Here is a 22,244-nt window from a genome sequence, read left to right on the forward strand (position 1 = left end):
AGAGTTATCTCCCAAATTATCTTGGTTATATATAAAACTGTAGAGATATCTCCCAAATTATCTTGAGTTTGTAATATGATCCTTTCACTCATTGGATTTTCTCTTTTTCTTAACTTAACAACAACCACCAGCCAATGCTGCAGTGTAAATACTGAATTTCTTTTAAACCTTTAGTTTTTACTCATTTCTAATATGTCCCCTGTAGTCTATACGCTATCTATAGTCTATAAGTTCTCTGAAATCTATAAGTCTCTTGTAGTCTATAAGCCCCTTTTAGTTTCTAAGTCTCCTGTAGTCTAATAGTCCCCTGAAGTCTCGAAGTTTCCTGTAGTCTCTTAGTCCCCTGTATTGCATAAGTCTCCTGTAGTTATATTCCACTGTATTCTCTAAGTCCCTTGTAGTCTATAAGTCCCTTGTAGTTTCTAAGTCTCCTTTAGGCTATAAGTCCCCTGTAGTCTTTAAGTCCCCTGTAGTCTATAAGTCCCCTGTAGTCTATAAGCCTCCTGTAGTCGGTAAGTCCCCTTTAGTCTCTAAGTCCCCTGTAGTCTATAAGTCCCCTGTAGTCTATAAGTCCCCTGTAGTCTATAAGCCTCCTGTAGTCGGTAAGTCCCCTGTAGTCTATAAGACCCCTGTATTGCATAAGTTTCCTGTAGTCTGTAAGTCACCTGTTTAAGCAGGAAAGGATCAGTATAGTTTAATCCAGCAGCGCAAGCAATCTAAACAAAATTTAAATAATTTTGCATTCAGTTTAAAAAGTTAAACTATTAGAATTAATCTAAATTTTACACTGAAGGCTTAAAGTTCATTTTACCTAAAGAATCTGGAATTAATCTGTGATGAAGTAAACCTGAAAAAAATTATTGAACCCGAACCTGAGAAAACCATATGCAAAGTCCCGAACCTGAACTTGAGAATACCATAATAAAAGTCCCGAACCTGAACTTGAGAAAACCATAAGAAAAGTCCCGAACCTGAACTTGAGTAAACAATATGAAAAGTACCGAACCTGAACTTGAGTAAACCATAGGAGAAGATTTAAAACTCTATTAGAAAATCTTAAGCTGCACCTCAGTAAACTCAATAATTCCTGAAATCGTACCTGAGTAAACCCAAGAAATCCTGAACCTCAACCTGAGTAAAACCTAGGAGAAGTCGTGAAACCGTACCTGATTAAACCCTAGGAGAAGTCCAGAACCCCAACTTGAGAAAACCCTAGAAGAAGTCCCGAACCTCAATCTGAGAAAACTCTAGGAGAAGTCCTAAACCTGTACCTGAGTAAACCCAAGGAGAAGTCCTGAAACTATACCTGAGTAAACCCTAGGAAAAGTACTGAACCTGTACCTGGGTAAACCCTAGGAGAAGTCCTGAACCTGTACCCGAGTAAACCCAAGGAGAAGTCCCGAAACTGTACCTGAGTAAACCCTAGGAGAAGTCCTAAACCTGTACCTGAGTAAACCCAAGGAGAAGTCCTGAAACTGTACCTGAGTAAACCCTAGGAAAGTACTGAACCTGTACCTGGGTAAACCCTAGGAGAAGTCCTGAACCTGTACCCGAGTAAACCCTAGGAGAAGTCCTGTACCTGAGTAAACCCTAGGAGAAGTCCTGTACCTGAGTAAACCCTAGAAGAAGTCCCGAACCTAAACCTAAGTAAATCCTAGGAGAAGTCCTGAAACCGTACCTGAGTAAACCCTAGGAGAAGTCCTGAAACCGTACCTGAGTGAACCTTAGGTGAAGTCCTAAAACCGTACCTGAGTAAACCCTAGGAGAAGTCCTGAAACTGTACCTGAGTAAACCCTAGGAGAAGTCCTGAAACTGTACCTGAGTAAACCCTAGGAGAAGTCCTGAAACCGTACCTGAGTAAACCCTAGGAGAAGTCCTGAAACTGTACACTCCTCGACATGTAGAGCAAGGAGAGTATAGGTCATGTAGATAAAGAACATTGTACACCACACTCCTGCATTGGCTGATCTAGGATCAGCGTCTAGTACTATCAACACCTAAATAAAAATATTTCTTATAATTCGACAACATTTTTACTTTTTGCCACAAAATCTGATTTTTAATACCTTTTTCTCTGCAACTCGACGTCGTAGACCTTTGATATTTCAAACTATGAATTCTGACAGATCAAATATTCAAAGTTTGAAATATCAAAGGTTTGCTCCATCCGGTTGCCATGACTTTGTGGCCAAAACTCAATTCATTTTCACCAAAACATTATTTTAAATCCATTTCATTCTTTTGGGGAATTTCTAACGTAAGGCATTGGGTCACCAATCCTTTTAAATTATTTATTTAATGCGAAACTTTTTGCACAAGTATACAGAAATCATTTATTGTTTTAACAATGTCTCTCCACATTGTTCTTTTCTACTTGTGTATACATATATATATATAATATATAATATACATTATATATGTACAGTGTTACCTCCAAAGGGTGAGTTAATAATGACGAAATAAAACTGTCAGTAACTTATAAAAATTTATTAATTAAGCTCAAATTTTTTATCCTTATATCCATGCAACCTTATGGTGTAAACTTTTTATATTTTAAAATTTGAATCAACGGAATTCATAGTTTGAAATATCAAAGGTCTACGACATCGAGTTGCAAAGATAAAGAGGCTAGAGAATCAGAGTTTGTGGCAAGAACTCTGTTCCTGTTTTATCTCAAGAGGAATATGTTAAGCAACATTAAAAGAATTGAGTCTTTACTGCACAAACTCTGATTTTCTAATCCCTATATCTTTGCAACCCAATGTCGTTGACCTTAGATATTTATGACAAGAAATTATGCTAGATCAAACAACATAAGTTTTAAATTTCAAAGCTTTACACCATCAGGATACAAAGATGAAAGGACTAGAAAATCGGAGTTTGTGGCAAAGACTCAATTCCTTTCCGCACTTTGTTAAAGGGGGTAAAAGTATGTAATATATATATATATATTTATATATATGTACAAAGATATGTAGTGAAATACACTGAAATATTTGAAAATCCAGAAAAACATGGTTTATAAAACAAAGGATAAAATTACACTCGAGCAAGTTAAACCCTTGGTCAATTGAACCTTTGATCTTGATATCATAGTAAATCAAATTTTCCTTGTTAGACCGAACCAAGATCAAAAAAGGAAATCTATTGCATTTAAAGGGATCGAACCCAAGATCTTAAATAAGAAATTTATTGCATTTAAAGGGATCGAACCCGAGATCTAAATAGGAAATCTAATTCATTTAAAGTGACCGAACCCAAGATCTAAATAGGAAATCTATTGCATTTAAAGGGACCTAACCCAAGATTTAAATAGGAAATCTATTTCATTTAAAGGGACCGAACCCAAGATCTAAATATAGGAAATCTAATTCATTTAAAGGGACAGATGACGTATTTAAAACGTTTTCCCCTTCGATTTCCAAATCGAGGGTTCTCTTTAAAAGTGACTTGTGTATTTATGCAGAGCCGGCGATTTAAAAAAATTAAGAAAAAATGACTCAGGTCTAAGCTGTCGTTGGGCCTTATTTATGGCTTGAGCTTTCGGATTCAAGCTGCATCTTATTTCCACATAGCTGAGTTCAAAAAACCGGTTTAATATTCTATTTGGCGGATTTTCATGGAAGGAATTGGCGCATTCCGGGTTTTTATGAGAACAAGAGTCAACATCGAGCCTTATTCTCCACTAAAACCAACCAAGGTCGGTTTTATTTTCATTGGGCCTAACTCTTAAGTCGAGCCGAAGATCTTGCAGCCAGTAGAAGCAAGAAGAAAATTGTCAGAACTTAAAACTAATAAACCACAATATCTTCCGATAAAGAGCGCCACTAAGAATCGTTCATGCAACTCTTTAAATGGGGGGGGGGGTCACTTGAAATTAAGAAAATAAATAATTTGCTCTACATTCACCTAATTAACTAATAGAGTAAAGGAAGAATGCAAAAAAGTTCAAAATAAAAAAAATGGTGAACTTTTAATTAAAAATTAATATCTATAAAAAGAAAAAAACAGCTCATTTGAATGCCATTTTTCTACTCAATTTATGTTGTTTTAATCTAAAAAGTAAAATATAGTCTGTAGATTAAGGAATTCAGTATTTGCGGGGGCGTACGAGATTGATACGAAAAAATATTGATACCTTTTTCAACTAGGTAAACTATTCCATCATATACATGAATTATTTATGTAATCAGACACTTCCTCTTAATATTAAGGTGTAAGCTTCAATGGGTGAAAAATAGAGATGGAAACGTTACTTTAAAAATATCTATATTTTCATAGAAACGATACATATTGTATAATTATAAATAATGATATCAAAGATGGCAGTTATGATTAAAGCTTTTTTAATGAAACTTTTTAGTTAAGGGCAAAAGTAAGATTTTAAAGTATTTTTTATGTGGGAACCCCCCCTCGTACGCCCCTGAGTATTTGCCACAAACTCTGATTTTCTAATCCCTATATCTTTGCAACCCAATGTCATAGACCTAAGAAATTTCAAACTATAAATTCTGTAAATTCAAATAATCTAAGTTCAAAATATCAAAAAACTCAATTTCTTTGCGTGTAAGTTTGAGATGCTTTGTTCGTTTCTGCAGCAATTCCTTGGAAATAAACCTTTGTGTTGGCAGCAAGTATAATAGATAAAATGTGCAAACTATTAACCGTTAAAATGAAATTTAAAGCTGGCTTGCTTCAAAATGAATAGTTAATCATGAATTTTATATTCTGAGGGAAACTGTCGAATTTAAAATAAAAAGAAGAGTAAAAATGTAAAAATGCATTTTCAAACTGCATTAACCGCAGTGTTTATATTTTTATATATATATATTGTCAAGTGTTGTCTAAATACTGCAGCAAAATGTTCATCAAAATGTTGTAAAAGATATAATTATATCCGGCTTTCAGACTTACACATTTAATTGTTTATCAATATCAGAAAGAAATGTAAAATTATGAAATATACAAATCTATTTTTGAATTATTTTGTAGATGTAAGTTCAAGTTACCCTTCATTAAAAGATTGTGAAGTAAGATTCACATTATGGAGATATTGTCATTTTTCTGTGTTTAATTCTGTGTTTAATTCTGTAAGTTGTCTTCATTGTCTCCGCTAATCACATTTACAGGTAAAAATAATTACCTTTATATAAAAAATAAGAATATATAATTTATTCTTTGAAGCGAACATTACAGAGATTCAGCCTGCTTATAAAAATTTCCTACATTTTTATGACAGGGTCGACTTTGAAGTGTCGCACTCATGCTTTTCTGTAGCCCTGATTTTTTTAAGTAATTGGCAAAATTCTCATAGATTTTTGCTTGAGAGCTTGAGACCTTTTAATCACAGTGAACTTATCACAATACTTGTGTTTTGAACATTAAGAAACTAGAAACAAAGATTTAAAATAAACTCTGTTTTTAACACAAAGAAAATATTTCTCCGCCATTGAACCTTGTTTTGATAAATCCCATTGGTTAAACACCCTGGAGCAGAGTTAACTTAGTGTTTGTTTTAAGTTTACCCAGGGTGTTGAGTGTAAATCAGTCCTGGGAGAATTCTTTATCATGGTTCCTAGACTTCATCCTTCATCCTTCATTCTTTATATGAACATCAAGATTTCATCCTTTATCTTCATTCTTTATATGTACTTCAAGATTTAACCCTTCATCTTTTATTCTTTATATGTACATCAAGATTTAATCCTTCATCCTTCATTCTTTATATGAACATCAAGATTTCATCCTTCATCCTTCATTCTTTATATGTACTTCAAGATTGTATCCTTCATCCTTCATTCTTTATATGTACATCAAGATTTCATCCTTCATCCTTCATTCTTTATATGTACATCAAGATTTCATCCTTCATTCTTTATATGAACATCAAGATTTAACCCTTCATCCTTCATTTTTCATCCATCATCCTTCATCCTTAATCCTTTATCCTTAATCCTTTATCCTCAATCCTTAATCCTTTATCCTTTATCCTTTATCCTTAATCCTTTATCCTTAATCCTTTATCATTTATCCTCAATCCTTTATCCTTTATCCTTAATCCTTTATCCTTTATCCTTTATCCTTAATCCTTTATCCTTAATCCTTTATCCTTTATCCTTTATCCTTTATCCTTAATCCTTTATCCTTTATCCTTTATCCTTAATCCTTAATCCTTTATCCATCATCCTTCATCCTTCATTCTTTATCCTAAATCCTTTATCCATCATCTTTTATCCATCATCTTTAATCCTTCATCTTTTATCCATCATCTTTTATCCTTTATTCTTTATCCTTTTTCTTTTGATCCTTTATCCACTATACTTAGTATTGTATCCATTTTCCTTTATTATTTATCCTACATACCCTTTATCCTTTATCCCGTATCCATAATCCTTCATTCTTTATCCTAAATCCTTTATCCATTATCTTTTATCCATCATCTTTAATCCTTCATCTTTTATCCATCATCTTTTATCCTTTATCCTTTATCCTTTGTCCTTAATCCTTTATCCACTATACTTAATATTGTATCCATTTTCCTTTATTATTTATCCTAAATCCTTTTTCCATAATTTTTATCCTTTATCCTTCATCCTTTCTCCTTAACCCTATCCCTGCTGGGGTACTTGAAAACCAGGATACGCTAAGGGGGGGGGGCAATTTGGCCCCCCCCCTCTAAATCCCATATTTGATGTCCAAATAAGACAAATGATACATCATTGGAAAGCTCTTATGCTGTACTTTTAGAATCTGCAATAAAATTTGCAAATTTGCAAAAATAGAATTTTTTTTAGCAAAATCCAGTTCTATAGTAAAAATGTTAGCAAAAAAATATGTAAAAAAATGATAAAATATACATTTTTGAAAAGCCCTCGACCATGCCATTTCAAATATGCCAAAAAAAATGTGCAAGGTTGTAGAGTGATAAAGTAACTTTATCACCCTACAACCTACAAAGCGGGAAATACTAGGTATGAAATTCAAAATTTTAAAAGCAGAGTGATTAAGTTACTTTTTCGCCCTGTTGCAGGGCGATAAAGTCTCTTAATCATCCTACAAACGGAAATATTAGGTGTGATAAATTCCCTCAAAATTGAAAAAAATATGATTACCTCTATCCCGAAGAAGGATGCTAGGAGTATATATGAGAATATGATGAGATAAACCTCATTCAAAAAGCTTCTGAACATCAAGATCACTAGGATCAAGTACATGATGGAGAACACCCCCAAAGTCACACCCTAGAATATCATTTTCATTAAGGAGCTCTTCACGAGAAGCTGGTTCAGGATTAAACTGTTTTAATTATTATCAAATTTTTCATTTTTGAAAATTTAAGAATAATCGAAAGTGCAAAAGATCTCTGCTACGCCTGAAAAGCAGGACAAACAGAAATTTGTTCATTATAGTTTTAAAAAAATCACAATGAACATAATACCGGACTTCTTTAGATATTAGCGAGCAATCCCTTTATAAAGAAAAGATTAAACCAGGTTTATTCAGAAATATAAAAAATCTACTTTTTGCTTTTTAGAAAATACAGTTTCTCAGAAAATTAATACCGTATGAAACCTAGACATGAAATATTTAAGAAAATTAAACTCCAGATCGGAAACATTTTTTCTAAATATTATAATCTTATTTTTTGTAAATATTATAATCTTATTTTTCTAAATATTATAATCTTATTTTTCTAAATATTATAATCTTATTTTTCTAAATATTATAATCTTATTTTTCTAAATATTATAATCTTATTTTTCTAAATATTATAATCTTATTTTTCTAAATATTATAATCTTATTTTTCTAAATATTATAATCTTATTTTTCTAAATATTATAATCTTATTTTTCTAAATATTATAATCTTATTTTTCTAAATATTATAATCTTATTTTTCTAAATATTATAATCTTATTTTTCTAAATATTATAATCTTATTTTTCTAAAATCAATCAAGCGGATGTATTTAAAGAGAATAGTTTGAATACATCCTTTTTAAGTGAATAACTCAAAAACTGTTTATTTGTACTTTGTATACTTTTTTGATTAAACGAAACTTTTAGTTTTAAATATCAAAGGTGCAAATACATCTGGTTTCAACGGTTATAAATCGTCTTACTATTCCAGAGTTTTCTGGTCATCACTGTAATAAGAAATAAATAGTGATTTCACAATTACCGGAGATATAGTGAGTTTGTTGTATGTAGTTTGGTTTACAAAATATACAAAGAGAACATGTTCACGATTAAAGCCTAGTAACCATAAACTCCGCTTATAGTTAGGAATATGACTATATTTACCTGCATAATTGAATCTGCTGACGAGACAGCGTAGTTGACAACTATGAGAGTGAGGGAGATGAGGACGAGGAGGATGAGGAGGGAGGTCATGTTGTTCTGATTCATCCTCAGGAAATATCGTTGATATAGCACCTCAACATGCACGTTCTACATCCTTCATCCTTCATTCTTTATATGTACATCAAGATTTCATCCTTCATCCTTCATTCTTTATATGAACATCATTAAAGGGACCAAACCCAAGATTTAAATAGGAAATCTATTGCATTTAAAGGGACCAAACCCAAGATCTAAATAGGAAATCTATTTCATTTAAAGGGACCGAACCCAAGATCTAAATATAGGAAATCTAATTCATTTAAAGGGACAGATGACATGTTTCTTGATTTTTCTAGGAAATTTCTAGATTTATCCGAATGTATTCTGTAGACGATATCTCCTAATCTAACCTTGAATCTGTGAGATCTGAAAACCCTCTTGAACAGAGCCCAGAGATTCCACCATTTATGGGTTGGTTCAAGGAGAATACTCTCAACCTCATCCTCTTCATCAGGATCAGGATCTCCATCAATAACCTGATACAGAGAGGCGGTCATACTTGTCTTTAACCAATTAAAATGATCGAGCCGATTAATCAATCGAATCTAATAAACTGGACAATGATTAAAATTGATCAAATCAATTAAATTGATGAAATTGAGAGCATCGATTAAATTGATTAAACCAATTAAACTGATCAAATAGATCAAACTTATCGACTCTAACAAACCATTATAATCTATCAAAGCCAATCCAACCGATCAAATCGAATAACTAATCAAACCAATAGTTTGATCAATCAATTGGACTACAAAATTAGTCAAGCCGAAAAAAACAATCAAATTGATTAATTTGATCAAATCTATCTAATCGATAAAACCAATCATTATCAAATTGATCAGACTAAATTTTATACTGATAATTCTGATAAAAGCCAATTCAAACAATCAAACAACTCAATCTGACGAAACCGATTAAGCTAAAAAAATTAATAAAATTGATCAAACTGATCAATTTCGTTAAAGTTATCAAATTGATCGTATTGATCAAACCAATCTAATTTTTATCAAATTGATGAATTCTGTCTAATTGATAAAACTAATCTTATCAATAATACGGATAAATCAATCAAACCTATTAAATCAATCAAACCTATTAAATCAATCAAACCTATTAAATCAATCAAACCTATTTAATCAATCAAACCTATTAAATCAATCAAACCTATTTAATCGATCAAACTAATCTTATAAATCAAACCTATTAAATCAATCAAACCTATTTAATCAATCAAATCTATTAAATCAATCAAACCTATTAAATCAATCAAATATATTAAATCAATCAATTCTATTAAATCAAAATCAAGCCTATTAAATCAATCAAACCTATTAAATCAATCGAACCTATTAAATCAATCAAACCTATTAAATCAATCAAACCTATTTAATCGATCAAACCTATTAAATCAAGCAAACCTATTAAATCAATCAAACCTATTAAATCAATCAAATCTATTAAATCAATCAAACCTATTATATCAATCAAACCTATTAAATCGATCAAACCTATTAAATCAATCAAACCTATTAAATCAATCAAACCTATTAAATCAATCAAACTTATTAAATCAATCAAACATATTAAACTGATAAGACTGATGAAACCAATCAACTAAGGTTTTTGGTGTAAACAGATGAAGAAATCGTACATTACATTTCATGTACATACGTTCACATCCTTTGAATGTACACAATCTTGTTCATGTACATACTCTATTTATGTACATATTCTATTTATATGCGTATACACACTATATTCATTTACATACTCTTTTTTTGTACACACCCTTTTCATGTACATACTCTACTTTATTCATGTACATACTTTATTTATGTACAAACTCTTTCCATGTACATAAAACACAATATTAAACTCAAATATCAGAGAAAATGTCGAAAGAAATCTATTAAATAAAAGTTTACTAACCCGTGTTTGGCTGGATGGTACTCCGGTGAGCCCTCCCTTCGGGTTGTAATGTTCTATTACTTCCCAGTTAGATTTCTTAACAACCTAAACATAATATATTCTTAACAAACATAATATAATTTACCTGATATTCCAGCTCTTGAACAAAACTATATGACACTAATGAATCCCTGATATTTACAGTGTAACCTTGAAACAGGGTCGCAATTTTAGATTGCAAACCTAGGGATGCAATCTAATTAATTGCGAATTTTTCTACCAAGAAGTTGCGGGTTTACAACTCTGAAAACATTAATTAGATTTGATTTCTGAACTCAAAAATATGTGTTACAAAACTAAAAAGATTTTACAGTTTTTAAAACCTAAAAAAGGTCGATTTTGAATCAAAATGTTTTTTAGTTAAGAAGTGGAAAAATCATAAAATTTGTTTTAAAGTTGAAAAAATAACATATCGGTCTTCATTCACGTGAGACAACAAGGATTATCCCTATATCTGAACAGAATATATATTTTATCTAGACAGAGCTGTAAACTTTAGAATGAGATATCCATTCCTTAATCCCAATTACTTAATCTGAGTATGGACAAACTTTAGATTCTTTCTTGGATATAGTAGAGAAAAATCAAAACCCGTTTTTTTTTTTAAATTTAGAGAGTCCCTCCCGTTTCTATATATAATCTTAAATGGCGCGCAAAATTTCAAATTTATCGGCTTCATTTATGCGACTCTGATTGGTTAAATTTTATACACTTTTCAGGATAAAAGTACAAGATTAAGTTTATCTCGATATTAAGAAAAAAGAGAGGATTAAACATTAATCTCAATATCCACCATTATAAAGTTTTCAGCTCAGGTATATTTAAATTGAACAGAATATATTTTATCTGAAAAGAATATACTTTATTTGAACTAAATATATTTTATATAAACAGAATATATTTTATTTTGAACAGAATATATTTTATCTGAACAGAATATATTTTATTTGAACAAAATATATTTTATCTGAACAGAATATATTTTATCTGAACAGAATACATACTTGAACTGAACAGGGCTTATATGTAGTATGTACGTAATTTCAAGAGATCTCAAACAACTGTCCGATTTACTAAGGTACCCTTTATCCAATCCATCATTATTCTTTCATTGATTATTTTCAATTGTGGTTTCATTACAGTGAGTAGCGCAATTCTGCTTTAAAAACAATTTAAGAAAATGTCAGAATTAAACAATTAATCACACACAATTGTAAATCATACATGACCCACTTTATTTAAATGGAAGATTGCTTGAAATTACGTCGCTAGTCCCTTTAAGCAGACAGGATAATCATAACACTCAACAAATGTTTTAAATGAATTATATTAAAATGAATTTAACTAAACCTTGAAGATGTTGAGATTTGAATTATTTGAAAACTTTTGACACTCGTCAGATTTCAGATTTAAAACAATAAATTTAAAGAGAAACTTATTAATGTTATATTTTACACTTTACAGGAAGTGTCTGAAAAAAAGGCCTTAAGACTTTGAAGCCTTCTAAACATCGTTGAATTGTGTATAAAAGTGATTAAAGCAGATAGAGGGGAAATTGTCGATGAAATGTTTTTTTCTAAAATGCCATTCTAAGCTTCAAAACTAGGACTAATATTCAAAACTAGGACTAATATTCAAAACTAGGACTAATATTCAAAACTAGGACTAATATTCAAAACTAGGACTAATATTCAAAACTAGGACTAATATTCAAAACTAGGACTAATATTCAAAACTAGGACTAATATTCAAAACTAGGACTAATATTCAAAACTAGGACTAATATTCAAAACTAGGACTAATATTCAAAACTAGGACTAATATTCAAAACTAGGACTAATATTCAAAACTAGGACTAATATTCAAAACTAGGACTAATATTCAAAACTAGGACTAATATTCAAAACTAGGACTAATATTCAAAACTAGGACTAATATTCAAAACTAGGACTAATATTCAAAACTAGGACTAATATTCAAAACTAGGACTAATATTCAAAACNGGTAAACCAGAGGTCTGAACAGTTCAGTGAGTCTGAACCTTAGAACAAATCTGAACCCATTAAACGTCGATTTGTGGGATTTGCTACTTAAACTTTTTTGTTGGACTATGTGTTTTAGATATTTATGTAATGAAGGTTTCTTACGCTATGTCTGAAAGATTTTGAATAATAGATCAAAATCTGACGGGAGCTAATCCGATACCGTTAGTTTGACGTGGGCCCGGTAGAGGATAGAATAGTTAGTTTGACGTGGGCCCGGTATAGAATAGAATAGTTAGTTTGACGTGGGCCGGTATAGAATAGAATAGTTAGTTTGACGTGGGCCCGGTATAGAATAGAATAGTTAGTTTGACGTGGGCCCGGTATAGAATAGGATAGTTAGTTTGACGTGGACACGGGCAACCGGAAAACTAAAGACTGATGGACATGGGCAACCAGAAAACTAAAGACTGATGGACACGGGCAACCGCAAAAACTAAAGACTGATGGACACGGGCAACCGGAAAATCTAAAGACTGAAAGGCTTGGGCCACATCGGATACTTCTGCTACAGTCGCATATATTAATACAATAAAGACGACTTTCGATTTAAATTTGGATTTTTTATTTATTTTGATTTTAAGCAGAATGGATACACGTAAATATTGAACATGGAAGCTATCAACTATCAAAATGCTTCTCTTTAATTTCCCGTAAACTTGTAAGTCGAAAAAAGCTTGTTAACAATCAAAACTTAGATAAAAAAGTCGTATTTACTATATTGATATAATCGCCAACTACTGTATTGAACTATAAAAGAACATTATAAAAAGGTTTATGAATTATAAAAATTAAAAAGTGTGTTTTAAAGGTTTTTAATTTTGTAAAAAAAAAAATTCTTGAAAATCCACGAATTTCTTTTTTTAACCGCAAAATTTTTTTCTTCTTTGTTTTAAAATGTAAACAAAAAGAACATGCTCACAATTTAAATAGAAGATGGGCGCGAAGCGCCCTAAAAGGCTTGTATATTTATATCTAAAAACTTAACCAACTCACCTTCAATTAAAGTGAAGGAATTGAGTCTTTGCCGCAAACTTAGATTTGAAACCGTATACATTAGATATTTCAAACTAAGAATTTAATTCAACTTAATAGCTAGTCTAAAAAACTGTGAATTTTATTCCAAATAAGTTTTGTTTTCTCATACGCAGGCGTAGAGTTGTTTTACAAAACGATCGTATTGTTTTAAGAAAAAAACGAACCACTTATTTTGAACTTTGAAAAACGATATTTTTTTAGAAAAAAATTTTCGCTAATAAATCTAAGTTTTATGACAGGTAATTTCTATTTTTTTTCAGGAAAATACGTTTTTGAATATTGTCTTAAATATTTCTTTGATCAAGAGATATAACCTGAATACTTTCGAAAGACCTAAATGTATTTTGTCTTAAAAAGGCCGTAATGATCGTCAAAACTTAAAAACGACAATCTTTCGTTAAACGAAAAGATCCTTTTCAAAAATGCGTAAACTATCCATCCCTATGTGGGCCTTAAATTATAACTAAATAACCTTTTTTATTTTTTATGTTTTTTAATCTTTATTTTCCTTTATTTCTCACCCTATTGCTTATGTTTACTTCTCATTAAATCTTTTATTATTATTGGAATTATTTCATTCATTTTTCATATCATTTACTCTTTTTTATTATCTCCCATTCGATGTTAAATTTTGTAAAAATATATATTTTTTAAAATAATTTAAATTGTTTTTATTTTTATTTTATTTTAAACATAAGAATTAAAATAGTATTTTCCTTATCTTCATAATTTTTTTTTGGTTTTAATCTTCTTTAGTGCAGTCAGAACCAGAAAACGGTGTAATAGGAAGACGACTTTTAGACTCAATTGTTATGAAAGTCCAACAATCATGAAATCCAGCAATGTGCAGTGTACTCAGACCCAGTTGATTTTTTAGCTACTTGAAGTAAAACTATCTGCTCAAAAACAACATCAAATACACATATAAGATTACTAAAATCAAGGTTGTAATGCAAGGAAAGTTATTTCAGAGGTGTACGCATCTTTTGTACTGCAATGTACTGTCTCTGGGCGGTAATGTAAGCAAAAGACGGATGTCGAAGCCAGACATGGGATCCATCTTTCACATAAAAAATCATTGAAATATTCTGGCCATAGGAAACTATTTTGTGAATTATCAAAATTCTTAAAATGTAATACGTTAAACCTCCTCGGATACTACACGAACACTAAATGCATCTATTCTTGTTTACAAATTCCGCCCAGAGAGAACTGGTTTCAATATATACGCAGAGTACACGCAACTGCAATGAACTTTCCTTGCATTATAACCTGGACTTAAATCTTCCAATTGACCCAAAGGCTTATGGGTCTCACTTTATAATTTCTGTTTAAATCCAAATTACTGTGACATAAAACGAAGTGAAATATTACCCAATTCAAAATATCTGTTTTCCAAGGAAAAGTTCTAATAATCCATTAAAAACAGATTTGAAATAAATCACAGTTTGAGATTTATACTTTCAGTTTTCTAAAAGGAAAAAGTATTTTTTTTCACGTCTAGCAATCGTTGATATATATATATATGAATACAAATTAATCTTCTTTCAGTCAGCAGATAGGTTTATTAATAATAGTATTTAATCCTTAAAAAGAAAAAGAAAAAAAATGAATGTGACAATATAGTTAATAATATCATATACACCGTACACTGTGATTTAAAGGTTGCAAGCTCTCAAGACAAAATCTATGATCATTTTGTTAATCACTAAAAAGCTAAAATGGAATGCTTTATAGTGCTAAAATGTTAAGGTAAAGGGCTACAGAAAAGCATAAGTGAGTTAGAGCGGCAAGATCAAAGCCCAAGGCGATGCGACACTTAAAAGTCGACCCTGTTTTACAAAATTTACTTTTTATAAGAAGACTGAATCTATGTGCCCGTTTTTGTCATAGATTGTCGTGAACTATGTCTATTAAATAAATGTTGCTGTAAACTTTTTATGAAAGAGGAGTATGTTCGATAAACTGTAAATTTTTCCATGATAAATAATGTTAAAGATATCATCGTTTATTTAGTGTGAAAAGTTTTAATTCAGGAAATATCCTTGATTGTCTTTGTAGCAGAAATGTGCAAGTCATTTTAAGAAAGAAAACAAAACTATAAAAATAATGAATTTTCAAAGAGAAGGTTATGGATATCTCATGCACTCTTAATCAGCCAAAGCGTGTAAGGATACCGTTATTTTGACACTCAAACAGTCCAAAAAATGAAGAGTCCCAATTGAAATCACAAGCACAGCCCCTTTAAACCATTTAAGCTATGTCAAATTTTGACACTGACAAATTATGAAGATATATGCAAAAAACGATGCAAAACGATGCAAAAAGGAACATCTCCAACGATCGTTTTTAAATCGGTTTTTTCAATTTTTTTTTTCAGGATGAAGATATCGCAAAGTTTAATAAAACTGTTTTTTAGGGATTCGCAACTCTACCCCTGGCCTTGTATACCTGTCCACCGTTCTCTGATATCTAATTCGCAACACTACCCCTGGCCCTGTATACCTGTCCACCGTTCTCTGATATCTGATTGGTTGATGATTTAGCACTTGAGTTCCGTAATGAATTCCTCATACTTGCAGATCTTTGGCAATCCTTCCGACTACCCACAGGAGACTAAAATAAAATATAGTTTAGAATCAAAAATGGAATTCAAGATGAAATTGCAAGCGCCATTGGCACGTCGCGATGAACTTAAGAGGGTGTAGTCAAATCAGCAGTTTAAAGATACTTTTATTCATTAAAAAGTTTCCATCTGTAATAACATTTAAAAATTATAATTCTGAAAATCCTTGAGTCCATACAGGATTTAATGAAAATATATTCATGGCACCTGAATTTAATAAAGGACCGAGGGAGTTTGTTTAAACAAGACTAAATATACAAAACAGTTTATTTAATTTTGAGATTAATTATTTTCCCGCACTTTTACTTGTGCAATTTCTAAATCCATGGGATAACAAGTTTCTCAATTGTTGCAAGGCTAGTAAGCAACATTTTGTCTCTGCAAAACCGGGTTTCTTGTAAATTTTTATGAATATTTTCTGCACATTTTCTGAAGTAACTAGAATATTTTATAGATAATGTTTAATAAATTTTAAACAAAATACATTCTAGGTGTTATTTAAGAATATATATATATTATGTTATTAGCCCCCTTATACAATGATTAGGGTCAAAGCATTTTTTCACGTATTTTTTTTCGGATCAAATTCAAGAAACTTAACCCCTAATTTCGTGAAGAAATAAAAAATTGAACTTTAACCTCAAATAAACAAAAATAAGTAAAAAAAAATAACAACACAAGGCTGTTGCATTAAAATATACTACACTTTATCACCTTGTTTTAATATTGTCAGAGCTCTAATCCCGGGAATAATTTAAGACTGGCAGAAAAAAGAAAACACACCCGGTTTGAAGAATAAAAAATAATCACTCGGGATTTTGAAATGGCTTTTTTTATTTGTTTAGGATAAATTTAATCAAAATGGAATTGTTTGCAGATATTTTCGCATTATATATCTATTTATATACTTTGCTTGACTCTCTGTGTGTTTGTTTGCTTGTTTGTATACAATAAGCATCAAAACGGCTGAATCGATCGGGTCCAAATTTTGTGTGGGACCTTGCATGTCCCCAGGGTAGGTTTATGGATGCTCAAATTATAAAAAGTTGTATAAAAAAGCTTTTGATTTTTGTAAAATTAAAAAAAATAGCCTTTTAGAGCGCCCATCTTCTTTTCAACTTTTAATTATGGCTTCATTCATCTGTGAGCAGTAAAAAACAAAATAAAAAAAGTTTGAGAATTTCATAATATTTTTTTTGCGGATTTTCAAAATTTTACAAAAAGAAAAACTTTTGAACACAAATTTTTAAAATTTTGATCATTCCTAAACCTTCCCTGGGGTCATCTAAGGTCCCACACAAAATGTGGGCCCGATCTGTTCAGTCGTTTTGACGTTTATTGGATACAAGCAGTCAGACACCCAAACAAACAAACAGACAGGCACCCAACCAGAAAAGTTAAGTTTATAAATAGATCCGCGAAAAAATATTTGAAAATCCACGATCTTTTTTTTGTTATTTTATACTGTACAAAGGAAAGATGCTCACAGATAGAGCCACACTAAGAAGTTAAAATAGAGAATGGGCACGAAGCGCCCTCAGACCCTAGTGTTATATATTTTTGTATAATGAATGAAATGATATGCTTTACAATATGAGCGGGGGAAGGCAGGCAATATACATAGGTATTGTTAACATAATTATACATATTACATAAAATGCGATAAACAGAAAAGTGATAATTTATGATATTTTCGCTATTTAAGGGACTGTATGTATATTTAAAGGAATGTATGTATATTTAAGGGACTGTATGTATATTTAAGGGACTGTATGTATGTATATTTAAGGGACTGTATGTATATTTAAGGGACTGTATGAATGTATATTTAAGGGACTGTATGTATATTTAAGGGACTGTATGTATGTATATTTAAGGGACTGTATGTATATTTAAGGGACTGTATGTAGACCGCAGATGTAATTACAAGTGATGTTTCATGAAGATTTCCTCTTGTAGGATATTATGATATTATTTCTATGTGATATTTGCACCCACCCTATATGTACTGTGTATACCAGGCGCGCAGCTATGGGGGGGCAAGGGGGCAAGGTCCCCTAGCCTGATTAAGGGGGGGCATATATATATATACATATTTGGAGAATTTGAAATAATGACTCTAGTAATGACGCATTAATGTCGAGCATTTTTTTTGCATGTAAAACTGACGCAATTCTCTACCAATTCTATAATACAACTTACATCCCACATGAACATTTAAAACACGTAAATAAGTAATGTACAGTGTACAGTGTACAGTGTACAACTAATTCTTACCGTACTTCAAGGTTTATTTAATGTTCTGTAAGTTTACAAATTTCAAAGGATAAAATTACAACCATGAATAATTCTCAGGAGGATAAACATCAAACGAAATTCTTTTATTATAAAAACTTGAAAAAAAGTATTCTCCAGGGTAGGAATGGTTTCTGCTCCCCCCCCCCCCCCTCATTGGACACATTTATACTTTTACGATAACCTATCCCCACTTGCACATGTTCGCCGTTAAAATTAGATTAAAATTAAAATTATTTTGATTTTACAACTTTGTATCACTAATATTACTTCAATCAGAAATTCTACAATGGAAAATTTTCTATTTTTAAATTTGCAAACTTGCTTTCTGTGCAATTTGCAGTCGTGTTGCAGTAATGATTTCATTTTCTAGTTTTCAAACTTAAAATTCAGAAGGAACGCAGTGCGGGGAAAAAACTTCTCAATAAAATTTTACCATGGGCAAAATTACGAAGAAGAACAATTTCCAATCAACAAAGAAAAAAATATATAATTTACAATATTCAAAATGGCTTCTTACAAAATGTGCAAATTCTAAAGTGGCAACTACCAAAATGTACGATTTCCAAAGTGGTAAATTACAAAATGTACAATTTCCCATCGGGGAAAGTTCTAAACAAACAAGTTGAAGGAATCCTTGCTTTTTTATTATCTGGTTAGATCTGGTTAGATCTGGATTTGAAAAAAACTGAAAATGTACTTTTTATACTGAAATGTAAACCTAGGAAAAAATAAAAATTTGTGAGAATAATGATCGATGATTTTAAACAAGTTTCATTGAATTAAATATAATATTCTAAATAACATTAATGTTTAGATCAAAGAAACAAGGTTCCTTGAGTTACATATATTCTAAATTACATTAAAGGGAGTGTTCGCGAAAAATAAGCGCTTTTGATCGCTACTAATCTTTCCTCTATCTCTTACGTCTATAAGAAGAAAATTGTCAAAAACCACTAATACCGAAGAACGTAGTGTCCATACAAATTCAGAAAGATGCAACATTCAACTCGGATCGTAAAATAATCAAGTTAATTCCAAAAAAATGATTCAGATATGAGAACCAACAGTCATGGATTATTTTTCGACGCATCCATATGTAGTTAATATTTCACAATATTTTTGATTTTGTTTTTAAAAAATATTTCGCTGGCGCTGGATTTTCAAACATTCCTGGATAATATGAAAATGTCGTCTTCATTATCAAAAACCCTCGAAACAGGAATAAATATTTCCAAAGTAACTATCAGATCATAGAAAATAAAAAAATATAATGAAATATGAACAATATACGAATGCGTCGAAAAATTATCGATGGATATTGGTTGTAAATAATGTAATATCTGAATTATTTGAAATTAAATTGATTTTTTTACGATCCGAGTTAAATGTTGCAACTTTCTGAATTTGTATGGACGCTACGTTCTTCAGCATAAGTCGTTTTTAACAATTTTTTCCTTATAGACGCAACAGACAGAAGTAAGATTAGTAGCGGTCAAAAGCGCTTATTTTTCGCCGTAAGCCTATACCCCCTTTCATTTTTTGCGAACACTCCCTATGGGGAGACCAAAGAAACAAGTTTTTCGATGGAAGTTTTTTTTCTTTGAAGTAAAAGGTAGTTTTGTATTTGAAAACATAACAAATTCTCCGAAAAGAATAGATAAATATATATGAATAATTGAATATAAAAAAAAAAACTATTTTATACAGGGTGACCCTTTTAATACAACAGTGTCTTTAAAGATCGTGTATACCTTATATCTGAAGACTACTGAATAGAAGAAAAAGTCTTTTTACCAATATGACAAATTTAAAATGTATTACTTATTTTATATATGAATGTTAATCCTCGGATTTATATCATAATAAACTATTTATTTATTTATTTATTCGTCGTTTTCTTAGAAATACTTGCGGCATTGATTCAAGAACCTACAATTTTCCCATTTGAAACACTAAAATAATAAACTATTTTTCTGCAAAAACGTTATCATTGCACAGACATCAGAGACGATCTTCAAGTCGCGTATATTCATTTTCATGTTTATTGTGGCACCATGTATTATTAAAGCCTACACTGACGAGAATCTTGTGTACTGTTGAATTAAATATGTTTACACGTGTTCAGTTGGATCAAGACAATGGATAGAATTAAGGAGAGGAGTTTAGGGTTTGTTACGATCACTACTATAACTACTAATAATTAGCCCGGTATTCGATCCTGAGCAGGATAGGAGAGCCGGGCCTTTGCAATCATTGTTTACTAAATGTTATTTCTTAACATATGTTTAAGATAAATGTAAACAAACCCTATCTCCCTCTCCTTAATTCTAATACTCCATGAATGTTGAGTTAATTAAAACCTGAATAGTATCCGTGGTGTTCTGTCTCCGGGGTTGTCTAAAACTAAATCTTTGTTTCCAGGGTTTGATCACATGTTGATCCGGATCTACTGATATTTCAAGATCTCGAGTAAAGTTTGTGGCATTTTCACTTGAACTTCTTTTCATCCCTGCCCCCCTGTGGATAGCCAGGGGGTCGGACCCATTTTCCCCTGGCCCCCCTGTCTTCACAACACCCTGGCCTCCCACTCCGCTTGTTTCCTGACGATTTATTTTTAAATCTTCCGTCCCATTTTTCTTGACACCCTGTTTAGAACAGTTCACACCGTTCTTCTCTACGGGTTTTGAGTCCAGGGTTGGAGCTCGGGATAGTTTAGGTTCTCCCTTAGGTTTCAAGGAGTTAAATTGCACAGTAGGAGACGGGTTTTGAGTTGGCGTTTCCGGAATTAGGTAGGAGCTGGTAGAAGGTTCTGATTGTGCCAAGGATCCACTCGGTGGATCAGACATCACACTTTTCTCCATTCTCTGTATTCAAGGTTTTTCTTCTTTAAGAATGACAAGAAACGAATTGAAATTTAAGATTAATGCTGGGGTGGACTGATCTACTCCTTCCTCTAATCTCTCAATTTTTCTCTGTTGGAGAGTATCGATAGTGAACGGAAATTAAAAGAAATTTATCCAACTTTTCCGATTAGAAGACATAATTTTGGGATTAGATTTTCTTTCCAGATTTCATGATCAAATAAAACTATAGTTTTTTTTAAACTGTTTTTTTTCTTATTTATAATTCACAGCTTTGTTATTCCTTCTTTTCAGAACATTCTACATAGTTTCTGAAAACCTCAAGTTTTTTAAAAACATTTAAATTATGTACGATGTTGATAAATAGTAAACCACCTCATTTTATATTCATAAAAACATCCTAATATTTTGAGTTAAACTTTTCTATAAAATCTTGTAAAAAAAACAGTTTTCTCCTTTATCCTATTTTAAATATTTAGAGGAACCAAGTAGAAACATTGTTGGTTATTGTACAAACTTATTTCTTTAATACACATTATCTAAGTTAAAGGGAAAGTTTTTAAAATAATTTTTCGGGGAAAATGATAATTTTTATTCAGCATAATGCAAATACTTAATTCAGTTGTTTTCAAATACTATAGTAAACGGGGGGGNGGGGGGAATTGTAATTTTTTTTACTTAACCAAAAATTCCAATAGGAATCCACATATCTTTGTTTAAAAAAGTGTAATGCAGTTTCTGGAAGGAAGAAAAACAAAACTTAGTTATGAGTATCATATAGTTGGTTTCCTACCAGAAACCGCAGTAAACTTTTTTTGTAAACCAAAGTTGGGGGTTCCAGGTTTATTTCCACCCTGATTCAACAATATAACTCCTACAGGGTACAAAAAAATACCTCTCCTAACCAAGAAACCAAGTTCAGGAGGAATTTCCGGATATTCTCTGTTTGTCTGTCTGTCTATTTGTTTGGAGGTTCGATCATAACACTTGAAGCCTTAGACCGATTTG

The 22,244-nt window shown here is 31.3% G+C and overlaps 1 protein-coding gene across 1 annotated transcript in view; it reads right to left on the reverse strand.

Annotated features, from left to right (window-relative positions):
- The window catches only part of LOC111714019 (adenylate cyclase type 6), a 66,131-nt gene extending 44,579 nt beyond the window's left edge, over window positions 1–21,552 (reverse strand). Inside the window, exons 1-8 of the mRNA XM_023489017.1 lie at window positions 20,736–21,552; window positions 15,957–16,067; window positions 10,333–10,416; window positions 8,754–8,879; window positions 8,305–8,451; window positions 7,113–7,241; window positions 1,854–1,997; window positions 666–716 (exon numbers count right to left, since the gene is read on the reverse strand). Of these exons, the coding sequence (XP_023344785.1) occupies window positions 666–716; window positions 1,854–1,997; window positions 7,113–7,241; window positions 8,305–8,451; window positions 8,754–8,879; window positions 10,333–10,416; window positions 15,957–16,067; window positions 20,736–21,236 (1,293 nt within the window). The 5' untranslated portion in view covers window positions 21,237–21,552. The remainder of the gene's footprint in view (window positions 1–665; window positions 717–1,853; window positions 1,998–7,112; window positions 7,242–8,304; window positions 8,452–8,753; window positions 8,880–10,332; window positions 10,417–15,956; window positions 16,068–20,735) is intronic.
- Window positions 21,553–22,244: the final 692 nt, after the last annotated feature.

This window comes from Eurytemora carolleeae, unplaced genomic scaffold (genome assembly GCF_000591075.1).
Source record: "Eurytemora carolleeae unplaced genomic scaffold, Eaff_2.0 scaffold1047, whole genome shotgun sequence".
In the NCBI taxonomy this organism is placed as follows: Eukaryota; Metazoa; Arthropoda; class Copepoda; order Calanoida; family Temoridae; genus Eurytemora; species Eurytemora carolleeae.